This window comes from Pocillopora verrucosa, chromosome 4 (assembly GCF_036669915.1).
Source record: "Pocillopora verrucosa isolate sample1 chromosome 4, ASM3666991v2, whole genome shotgun sequence".
Taxonomy (NCBI): domain Eukaryota; kingdom Metazoa; phylum Cnidaria; class Anthozoa; order Scleractinia; family Pocilloporidae; genus Pocillopora; species Pocillopora verrucosa.
The window spans coordinates 1,331,312-1,343,680 of record NC_089315.1 but is presented as its reverse complement, the minus strand read 5'-3'; the positions used below and the strand labels follow the sequence as shown (position 1 = coordinate 1,343,680).

At 37.3% G+C, this 12,369-nt stretch overlaps 1 protein-coding gene across 7 annotated transcripts in view; it reads right to left on the bottom strand.

Moving 5' to 3' along the window:
* The window catches only part of LOC131791920 (LIM homeobox transcription factor 1-beta), a 29,490-nt gene that overhangs the window by 4,220 nt on the left and 12,901 nt on the right, over window positions 1-12,369 (bottom strand). For 5 of the 7 annotated variants that reach the window (XM_059109315.2, XM_066164947.1, XM_059109309.2 and 2 more), the window contains exons 2-4: window positions 8,239-8,449; window positions 560-798; window positions 128-330 (exon numbers count right to left, since the gene is read on the bottom strand). In XM_059109315.2, coding sequence (XP_058965298.1) covers window positions 128-330; window positions 560-798; window positions 8,239-8,449 — 653 coding nt within the window. Of the gene's footprint in view, window positions 1-127; window positions 331-559; window positions 799-8,238; window positions 8,450-8,531; window positions 9,023-12,369 lie in introns of those variants that run through there. The other 2 variants (XM_059109293.2, XM_059109299.2) reach the window with 1 other exon arrangement.

The following is a 12,369-nucleotide window of genomic DNA, read 5'->3' as shown; positions in this document are numbered from 1 at the left end:
TCCCTCCGTCCCCCCTGAAAACCATTTGACCCACCAAAATAAATTCTCCAACCCCCCCCTCCTTAGGCAATAAATTATGACTGGTTCCTAACTTCGTAAATGAGCTTTATAGTGTTAGGCTTCCTACCTTTCTACAAGGTTTGGAGCTAATTTCAAAGGCGGATTTGAATATTTTTCTTTGTTGACTTGTGAGTATTGTTCGTGGTCTCTTTGGTCCTTTTTTATCGTCATTTTCATCATCACCAATTACTGATGAATCGTCAGAGTCTGAATTGTCCGCTTTCTCCAATTTTGTCTCTTTATCATTCTTGAAATTGTTATTAATTACATCTGCGGAGCAGATAGACAGACAAATTATGGGTTAGTATTGGGTGCACATGCTTATGTTCATCTTGATAAGATGCAGTTGAGATGGGTTGCAAATAAATGAATCGTAATCGAGAACAGCCAAGAGTGTCACAGCCATCTACATTCGTAAGGTACTCAGTAAGTTACTAAGCAACATCAAAACTTAAGGATTTAAATAAACAAAAGTGGAATAAACATCCAGTTTACTTACTCTCTTGTTGAGGCTTATGTGGCGGACTATTTGATGACCCTTTTGTTGGAAGTTTTCCATAGTCATCCTTGCAGTATAATTTGTTATCTTTTAACGCAAATTCCTGCCCTTTTTCAAGACGATGACCACACATGGTGCACATAAAACATTGTATGTGATACACATTTCCTAATGCTCGCATCACAAACTCGTTTGCTGGGATGGTCGTCTTGCAGCCACTACATTTTGTACCGTACATCCTGGAGAAGAAATTGAGAAAATTATGACAAGTTGGTCTCCAATTGAGAAGGGAGTCTATTTTCCTTAGTTTTACTTGTAATTTACCAATTTACTGTTATACAACCATCACTTCATATCCGTTTTCTCTTAACACCACTTTTCAAACGGCTTTCAATCGTAATTTGTCAGTCATGTATCCAACAGTCTGCACAATTCAACATATGGTGGACATGCTTTGCCATTTTGCGTTATAACACTTTGAAAATCTCTAATAACAGAAGTAAGCAATCCAAAAAATTAATCATATTTTAAAAATGTTTTCAGTGAGAAATTCGCTCTTGAAAAAGTTTTTTTTCCTCGTCTCTTTAGAAATCTAATACGAAGCACAAGCTAAATCGCTAAAAGGCTCAAAACTTTATATTTCTAACAATACACCGGCATATGGTCCAAAATTTGATTGTTTTCTTACAAAAAAACTGTCATCTCGCCTTCATAAATTCTCGAATGGTCTTCTTTTTTTTCTCGTTTTGATGAAATACTGCAAGACATCAAACTTTCCTTTGGTTTCTTTCGACAGTTCAAGAAATCTTAAGGTTTTATCATTATCATTATTATTGCTTTTTGATCGTCTGCTGTTATCTAGGGTGTTTGAATTTACTTGTAAAACTGTAACACAAAAATGGACGTTGGGAAATGGGGTCGATGGAATCTGGCTGTCAAATAGCACAAAGAGTGCAAGCGCAGTCAACGTCTTAAACAAAACACACCCATGTCAAAAGTTACCATGTTTCCTATTCTATTTACAAAACACACCCTGTTTCAAAGAGCCAATGAGGTAACGAAATCCTATAATTGGCTGGTCTTGTAATTAGTTATAACAGTGAGGTGATAACAACTAGAAAATTTGGAATAATAACAATTATTTACAACCTTGTTGTCAGTTTTCGCCCAGCACTTGGAGTCTGACGTTAGAGCTCATCTCCATGGAGTAGTGAATTATCTACAATAATTTTTGTTACGATTTTACTTAATTTATAGCAAGATTCCCACGTAAAATAATTATACCAAGTTTTTTCTTGTTTTGTTTGTAACAGTATTGTTCAGTTAAAGCTTTACTATTTCATTCATTTAAAAATATAGCGCAACGTTTGAAAAGAAATTTTCAAATAAGATCTTGAGCAGGCACTTTTCCTGAGAGGATTTTCAAAAATTTCTAGGGAGATAAAATGTCTCATTCACTATAACGTTCTTAAGTTTTCATAAGAAGATGCCCTGGAGATTTTGTTGAATTAGCGATCCGTTGAGTGCAAACAGAACGGCTCCACTGAACATTTCAGTTACGCGAAGAAACAAAAAAAACTGTTAAAAGCCACGTTTTGCTGAACTTGTATAATGAGCAATATTTATGCGACTTTCAGCTGGTTAAACAAGCTCTTAAGCTATCATATCGGGTACCATCTTCTCCTATTTGCGTTTGAATATCTCATTTCCCTTCTGTTTACCAACCTGCTGTTTATAACAAACAAGAGGTGTTATTCGAGAGAGAGAATTCACAATGCTAACTTAGTTGTGTTAGTTATGAGTTTATCTGCGAATCTAACGCTCTTATGGTATTTGCTTACTGCGTCCAAAACAAACATTTTTTAGTTTTATTCCACTGTCTTAACACGCAACCGCATGGAAAATAGCAAGGACCAAATACTTTAGTAAACATGAAACGCATATCACTTTTCCGGCCTTTTGTTTTAAGTCAACGTATTGACTTGTGAATAAACCTTTATAAATTAATGTTTTTCCACCGTCAGTTTATCGATGCTGATATTATCATATGAACCTTGTTTCCTGTTAAATATGCTCGCCAAACCTCCAAAGGTAAATTTGAAAAAGCCTTCTGAGCAAACCGATAAAAATTTGTTAAAAGATAAAAATTAAAACTTTGCTAACTAAATTAATTGCAAGTGTTCGATTTCAAAATTAAACGTTGTGTTTTGGTTCATGAATAAAAACAAAAGAACTTTCTTTAAAAAAAAATCAGCCTGTTTCTCTTCTTTTAATTCAATACAAAAATACAGCACTCCAGATAAATTTGAGAAAATTATGTTAGAGACCCATTGTCATGTTAAGTTAGACCGCATTTAATTACTCGGTTCAATGAGGTGTTGCTAAATGGCCAATTTTGGAAGGGTAAGAACGCAAAAAAGACCTGGAAAATGGAAAAAAAAAAACAATCTTGAAGCGTGTTAAGTCCTTAATTTAATAATATCGCAAGTTGTTTATGACTATTGTAGATGAACGCTCGCTTTTCTTAAAAAAGTGCTTGCTCAAAAAACGATTTGGATCCCTCGTTCGTATAAGACCAATTCAGTAAAAGCCTGTAGTACATACAACGTCAGTTTAACCCGAAAGCTTGTTGGAAGATAAATTGGTTAAGATGGAATTCAGTGCAAAGTTAACAAGACAGTTTTTGTTGTTGTGCAGTCAAAACTCATAACGCTTTTGAAAGGTATATTGCATAGTCTTCGTCAAAATAAGCGACAGGTCAACTGCACAATTCAGCGCTCAAGTCGGAGGCATAGAAAGTAATCATATCTACTTATTCTCAGTAAGCAATAGGCAACCTGAGGGGTTTATGTTATGCAATTTAGGTAGCCTTGCACTGTTGAAATGTCTGACATTGACTGTAACAGGTTGTGCAATTATTCGCGGAAAGATACCACCTCCAAACTAATTAAAAAACCTTATGCTGGTAAAATATACAAGCTCGTGATACGTATCCATTGAAAGAGATCACTGTGCTTTAGAAAGTGAGAGCTGGTGCATTTTAGGAGCTAGAGTTGAAACTGGATATTGAATTTTTCAGGCTTATTAAATCTTCTTGTCAGACATTGTTCTAACTGAGCAGAACTCTCTTTTCTATTCATAAACTAAACACATGAAAGCTGTTGATAAAGATAACTCACTTAAATGTGCAAGGATACCTCGATGCTTGAAACACACATCGGAGCTGTTATTGGTGGAATACCGAATTAGCAATATAACAACTGTAAAAACACACAACACCGCAACCTTTTCAAAGTGAAAACAGGCTTTGAAAAGACGGACTGAAAAGCAGAGACTCGCATTAAAGGTTGCTATCAGAGCAATAATACACAAGGTCAAATTCTTGTTTTTGTCGTGGCAGTTATTGTTCCCATATGTTGATATCTAAGCTGTTTTTGTAGAGGCAACCTTGGTGGTGAAAATCGCTCTCATTTAACCCCCATACAATTTCGTAGATAAGGATTGTTTTCAGAACAAGCTATTCAAGGACTTTCAAATGTTTACACTAAGGAAAGATTCAATTTCAAAAACATAGAAATATTTTGGCGGGTTGTCGATGTACTCTAACATGTTATCAATCCTCTATACATTCCAATTAAAATCGTATCAGCGTTTAAGACAAAACACCCCGTTCAAGACAAAACAAAACCAGCTCCAATTTCGTTGGATATCAAACGAGTCTGAGAGGGCCAAGTGCGTTTAACTTCGACTTTCTGGTTAGAGGGCAAGGTGTGTTTTATCTCCAGATCCGAACATTTAAACATAAGCATCCTAGCGCCTCAATTGTCCTTTAAGGACAACTCCAACTGCAGTTTTACAAAAACTTCATAGAATTTCATCCAAATCGCTCTGAGATTGCAGGTTCTCGAAGATCAAATCCCGCCTCCTCAAAGTGCAATCTTGCACAAAGCAACCCGAAAACGTTCCGCTTCTCACACTGAATGAATTCCACAACTACTTAATCTTCGTTAAGTCTTCATCTGAACGCTATCTTTAGTGTATTCTTACTTGTATTACAAAACTAAGACCTATCTTTAGCGAAACTATATCAAGAGATAACCTTCTCCTATCACAAGGTCGTTGCGCCTGAAAGCCGCCAAATCAGGGAATTTAGACTTGCATCTCTTTGCGATAACCTGCAAAAGTCTTCTAGTCTTAAATTTCCTTGTCACTTCATGTTCGTAGCTCTATATCTGTAGCCGGATGTTCTTTTAAAGATAAACTTCTAAGAAGAATGAAATGTTTCAAAGATATCTTGCTTTAAAGATACAGTTTAGGCGCATTTCATAAAAACAAGTTGGTCTTCAGTCGTAAAACATATGTACAAGAAAACTCAGCTAACAGTTTAATAGGAAGATTAGTCTAGTGGATTTAAACAGAAAATATTAAAACCTTACTCGACATGAATTTGTTGTGTTTGTTAGGCATCGATGCATTTACCCGCTGAGAAACGATTATCTCCGAATGATGTTTCAGACCAACAATCTCTTTGTCTGCTAAAAGTTTCCTCTTGAAATCTAGTTGACTGAACAGATGGATTATTCTCGTTGTATTTTTGAACTACGAAAGAAACATGTTCAGTCATCCAATTTGGATCGAGTTTATGGCAGCTACACGATCAGGAGTGTGTTACAACAATTAAAAATAAAGTGTTCTTGTCTTATTGTTGACCGAACTTAGAATACTATTTCTCTTTCTCTAACCTACCAAGAAACCGAAACACGAAACCGTGAAGTGATTCACGGGCTATTAATAGTGCTACTCGAGTAACAGAAAAAATATGTCGTTATTTGACATAAGAAAGAAGAGGCGACGACTGCTTTTGTAAGCTATATATTATAAAGCATGGTCGAGACTTCTCTTTTGAAGATCAAACAACATACACCGTATTTATAGAAATAAAAACTTGTGACAAAGAGATGCGTCAACGACCGACAACTGTCAAATTCAAGCACTTTAAGCTGACTAAATCGAACAGATTTCTCGCTTAAGTCGATTAGCGGTTTGTTTTTTACAGAGAACTTTTAAGCTTGGCTCAAAATAACCTGAAGTTGTTTTCATTGATTCTAAAACTGAACAAATTTTTCTTGAGTGGCAGTTTCGAATGGTTCTTTGATGCTTGCACAAACCTTAGTACAAAATCAGACAGAGGAAAGAAAATACTTTTTTTGTTATGTACTTGCTCGAGGCGAAACATTTACAGTAAATAGAATAAAGAAATTCATTTAATTTCAGATAAAAATGACAAAAGAATCCCATTTATAAGCTAGTGGGTGTATTTGCAAAGGCTGTGTGGGGCCTAATGAATAATTCAAGTTTCCTTTGATCAGATTTTTGTTGTGTCCGTAAAGCTGAATTTCAAGCTCTTTTCGACCAGTTTAAAAGGAGGGTGAAATACAGGCTGTTTCATTCGTAAGTGTAATCTTGTTGAGTCGATTGAGCCTTACAAACAGCAGAACTTTTATAGACAATTTTGAAAACCGTATCATTAAGATTTTCAACTGCGCTTCAAAGGAATCGCCGACCTTTATTTCATGATACTTCTCAAACCCGTCCTGCTTTACGATCAAGCAAGTGAACACATGCGCTCATGTTTACGCTAGCTTGTTGCCTTTAATTACACTGTTGTTTTTTCGCTTCCATATTTCCGGAAGGTTCATCACCTACTTCAACGACAAAAAGTGAAGAAAGGTTGGCAAGGCATGATAACTTCAATACAACCGGTTATGTTTTCGTTTGCTCATAATTTATGACCGCTTTTGATGTTGAATACTCCCAAGTCAAACGAGACAAGTGCTTGATAACCAGTTGGATTTATGTTCCACACGCGGAAATTCATGTGTAGGTTAATCAAATCTTCCAAGTTGAAAATAGAATGTATGGCTGTGTTCAAATAAAATTAAAAATCAAACGCTTTTAGTTTTTGGTGTAGGTAAATCAGTGGACAAGCCAGCACATTCTAAACAAATATTCCATGAGTCGGCTCCGTTTTAACTTTAATATAACCACGGCAACACGAGTTAATTTTGAAACACGCATTCGAAGCAAAAAAGGTCTTTTGGGCCGGTAAGGAGGCGAAAATAGCCTTCAGTAGATAGATGAGAAAACGAACAACGGCCTGGATCGAAAACCTTCGAGCCGCACACTTAATGGTGTGTGTGATTGACAATGGTAATAGATCCGTTCTTGGGCAAACATTCAATTATAAAAATAAAAACTTTGCTGCTGACTGATTCTTGGAACAAGTTTTATGATCAAGTGGACGAAAAACCTTTCACTCAGCGAAAAACTGTCTTTATGCAGATAAGGCATGCGTAGTCTTTTCAAATGAAAATAACAATAATGAAAACAAGTAATCATTTTCCAGGCTTTTGCTATTATTAGCAAAGTAATATATTGTGAGAGATAATTTAAATGTTGCATTCAGATCTCGTTCTAAGTGACTAAACGCGGCCCAATTTGAAAGGCGTCCTTGCAATTTGACTTATCTTTACTATCTTATAAAATGAGCCTTAATTGAGCACTTAACTGCGAAACATTTTGGCTAGGCAATTTTTTGGTAAAATTATTTCCACATTTTCTTACCGGAACTAACTAGGTACGGGTAACATAAAAATTCTCAGTAAAACTTAGCGCTAAGTGATACATAGATTTTTTTCCTATTTTAGGTGCCCTTCTTCACTTGTTTTGTTAACGTTTAAAGCTCCCACATCCGTTCACATGTAACTTTGATAATTACGTGGATTGTAAAAAAAAAGCCATGAAAGGATATGTTGTTGAAAATTGGAATACAAACTAACCTGCGCAGGAAACAAGACCAAAAAATTCATCCACAGAAAACCATTACGATTTTGCACAATTCGCGATAAAGAGGAAGGAACAATTAGTCGAATGCGTATCAGAAGAATAACGGAAAAAATCTATCAAGTCGAGATGCAAGTTTGATTAACACATTCAAAGAGCTTCCTGAACGTTGAACATCGGTTGTAGTGAGTTCGTTCAGTTATGTAAGAGCGCGTAAATTAGGACCTAAGTACACCCAACTAGATTTCTGTGCTTTTCAACACGTTAATTATATTAAAAGGTGAAATAAGTCAGAAAAACGCAATAATTATTCATATTTTCTAAAATCGGCAGGCGGCCTTGCGCTTTGGATGTTCAAAGGATACCGAATGTATCCTCATGCATAGCTAACATGTATATGTTTAGATCCATGATGTAAATATAATTTCGGGATGATCGTCGTTCATACTGGTAAAATTGCGAGCGCAACAGCTTATTGTGAACATTTTGACTCATTTGATACCTAGCTGAATTAAATTGGGACGTTTAGAAAAAAAAATACTGAGAAAGCAATCTGTTACCGTATATCACAGTACCGGACATGAGACCCTCAGAGCGCTCGATCGTGACCAAAGAGTTTGGGTCGAAGACAGACGATGAAAACCTTGTTGATTTCAAAAATTAAAAGCACCCTGGAATCGACAACAGATCTTGTGCATCGTGTTGTAGACGATACTTAGAGAAAAACTATTAATTACAAAATATTTAATGAGAACGGGGAGATGAAAATGTCTTCAAGTAACGCATTAGTTTATCAACGTTTTACTAAGCTAGCGGCGGACATCACAGTGACTTACTTTTCATAGTCTGTCCGACAGTACAGTTTCCTGTCTTTACTGAAGCATGACCGTGACAGAGTATTCCTACATATACAGCATTGTAAACAGCTTTCATGCCATGGTTCGTCCATCACTTTCATCACAAATCGGTCTTCGATCGGTTCCTGGCAGCCTGTACACACACTCATTCTCCTATTTTGACTTCCATTTTGCCCGCAGCTTGCCTTCCCTGCAAACAGATCACAAACAAACGTTGTCAAATTGAATTCATACTATCACTAAGTCCTTCGTTGCGGATATGAGGAACTAACCAATTATTTTTGGGGGCTTCCGGCAATAACTATCCTCCATAGTCATTGGACTACGCGCGGTGACACTCGTCCACGAGTGTAATACACAAAGATGTGACTCGTCCGAGTCTTTGCTGAGGCCTGTGTCAAACGTATTCGAGATATTTAATCTCCCACGCGCTTGTAGCCTGGCAAGGCTGGGTCAGTAGACTACAGTTGCAAACTGGTCACAATATTTCTGTTTGTGTGATTGTTTCTGTGATACGATTGACTGGTAACCGATTGACTTCTGCTTTTGTAGTTTGCTATCTACGATGGTTAACAGGGGTTCCCTTCATTCCACCTGTTTGACCAGTTGGAACACGGGCATAATTTTCCCCCGACAAGCGACGTTCTTTCTCATCAAGCGCGACGTATATTTCGCGCGCGAATCGGACTTCTGTGGAAAGTTTGGCCGAGATGTCTGGATAGTCGCTTCGATTCAAAGCAGGCGTTTGGTTCATCGATTTGACACCTCAACAACTAAGCTATTGGTAGAAAGGGCGGCGAGGCGCTTTTTTTTATTGTCTTTACCGTAATGACATGTGACAGCTTGATTGATCGTTATGTGACCAACCAAGTCTGAACAATCCGCAGTGTACACGTGCATAAAAAGGCAAGTGGCACTTGTACGATGAAAATTTCAAGTTGAAATCAGTGACTCAGCCCTGGTATCTTTAACAAGTTTCCTCGAGGGATGACAAGTTTCAAGTGAGAAAGTGTAGGTTCCGCTAATCGGGCTTAGAATCGAAGTAATTGGTTTACAAAGGCTTATTATAATACAACCTTCAATTGACGAATGATTGCAGTATGTTTCAGTGCCTCTCACCTTGTTGGAAAAAAAGGTGGTGTCCAATCGAAAATAGACGGGGGAGAGGGTTTTTGACAGAGCCCCTTAGCGTATACTGCACGTGCGTCAAGCGAATTACAACTAAGAACGCCACCTGCGGATATTAGCAATTGTTTCAACATGGAGAGAAAACGAAAAAAATGAAAACGCAAGGAGGACGGTACATAAAACAAGCTGATCACACGCAGAGAGTTTTTTTAGAATTTTCTTCTTTTAATAGCAAGTTCGCTGCTATATAAAGCCCTTTAAACAACAAAGGCAGGTGGAATATTATTGAAATGGCGTAGGAATTGCGTTATCTTATGTCACGGTGGAGGCATATATTGACGGCCTGTTGACAGTTCGAGCTGTCGATCACAAGTGGTTTCGCGACATAAAGGACGCCCTTGAAATTTGATACGTCAATTGCTGCAACCTTGGCGGCTCTGAGACAATAAGAGATCTCATGGGCAATTGGGTTTGCTTTCACGCTATTCTTTCTAAAGCGCGAACAATTGAACCACACACGGTCTGGTGGAAAGCTTCCACAACTCATATGGAAGGAATGGGTGAAGCTTTAAGTTCACTTTAAGAGTCAATTTAAGAACTACCTCTCAATTGTGGATTGGCTTTTTGAAGCAGTAGCAAAAGCTTAGGATGTAGGCAAGCGCCAGCCTCTATGTAGTTTATTAGACTGCGGTATGACCCTAGAATGATCATTTAACCGTTGAAACCAAGCTTTTGTGTCTTTATGGATCAACTGCTGTCGGTGTCTTTGATTTCGATTTGTTGTTTTTCGCGTGGCATTTTTCGGTACTTTAAGAAGGTGCTTGAAAGTGTGAAATGTTTTGTTCGTTTTCTACCTAACGAAGTCATCCTTCTTTTTCCTTGTTAACAAACTTTTTTGTTCTTAACGAATCGATTGTTTATGTGAGAATTAAACTAAAAAAATTATCTATGATTGCCAGTTTTTGTTGAGGCTTTTTTTGTTCGCTTGACACGTAAACGCTTGTAAAACTAAAATTATTTCTGTTATATCAATGTTGTTATCTTTAAACAGCAAGTACTTTGTGAATAAGGCATCGGTTTTGATGTTTTGACTCGGACTATAGCGGAAACCTCTTAGCTGAGGCACAGTGGTCAAGTGAATGGTTCATAATTAAGTAGCTTCTCGTAATATTCATCGGTGTAATAACAATCGAAGTCTAATACGGTTTAGTTGGATTGGTATTATTGTCAACAACAAGTACGATGCTAAATGTTTTGAATGCGACACCGATCCTCCGCCTCAAGCTCTGTTGCATTCCAATCATAGACGCTGTCTCACTTTGAGTCTTGGACTGAAGAGGTTTGTCGTTAATCAGTATTCACCCCGATTGTTTCCCTTCCGTCGCTGATAACAATTTTATCGACCTCAGTGTTTTGTCGGGATAATGTTGCACTTGTTCAAAGTTTCCGTGATTTTTCCAAAACTAATCATTTCCTCAAGTTGAAGCTCTTTGATGTTAAACGGTGTTGTATACATGTATAGGTCCTTGAGAGAACAAATTATTGCGGTTAAATACACACACTTATACACTCACGCCTTTACTAAAACAACAAGAGGTGTGATACAGGCGGCAAATCTTTCATCTTTGTTTTTTTGAATTGGCTCTCAAGTGATGTGGGTTGTTCGGGGGGTTCTGCTTCTGTTTAATTACATGTTACTTACCACTCTGAATCCACGAATCAACCTTTTCTTTCTAGGCAAAAATACGCCTTCTTTTGAAGCAGTAATATTTCTTGAATAAATAAAATAGCTATTAACCTATTCTAATCGCATTTGTTTGCTCACCGCTTCAGGCGAAATGTGTAAGTGATACCTATGAGCTCTGTCGCGAATATTCACTTCTCGTGACTTTTCTATATTTTACCTTGCATTGCTGAAAATCGGTTTTTGTGTTGAAGTCAAAAGCCCGTCAGAAAGGCATGAAAGACCAGTAGAGACATAATTAGCAACGTGGAAGGATGTACGGCATTAAACGAGTTTTTATTCAAGAAATGAATTGTGTGCCTTTAGGAGATTAACTCCCGCTTGGTGCAAAAAACTGGATCTCTAAAAGAGCACGCCGCTGGCTCCAGTTATAACTACGTTTACAGACGATTTTGGAAAATTAAACGTCTTGCCATGGAAAAAAAAGTACAGAAGTCTTTCGACCTTAATAACCCGCCGTCCTTAAAGGAACTAATGTGTTGAAGGCTGTTTTCTACGATGTCGGAAGTTTTCCCCGCTCAAAGGGTAATGTTATGCTAAAATCTTTCAAAAGGCTCCTTGCAACTGCAGCTGCCTTCACTAAGGGTGGAAAGTCCGTGACTTTCAAATACAGTAAACACTTGCTCAGTTTTTTTTCTTTTTTCAACAAAATTCTACGTACTAGATTAAAACTGTCTCTTTTCGCTCTTTGAGGCGGTTTTACTAGAATAAGTCGGTTAAAAAATGGCTCTGTGTTGTCTCTACAAATATCAACCTTGCGCATAAACCTATTTAAAACAACTTCTGAAACTTAGTTTCTTTACAATGGTGTACAGTTTGGTTCTCAGGAAAATAGAAGTTCTAACGAGATTGTAACCGAAGCGTGTAGTCTCCGCTAATTAAGAGACTTTTGCGGGAGCATTCTGAATGATACTGAATTTCGACGTTTCTTCTGGTCTATACAGTTTTGTTGACATTTCATATATTAGGCGTTCTTATCGAAGCAAGATTCTTTTTCAACCTTTTTCAGTCATGCCAAATTTAAAAATATTTCTTAACCAACCTTGCCGTGAATTGTAACCCCACAAGATTCAAAGACTAACGATACAGTTCCATTCTGTAGAGAAGAATCCACCTAAGATTTTATATTGACCAAATGCTTGAACCTTAAACTTTTCCGCTGAATGAGGTGAGTAAACACACAGAGAGCAATCCGTTTAGTTTTCTCTGAGACTTGTAACATCTGGTTCTTCTTAGGC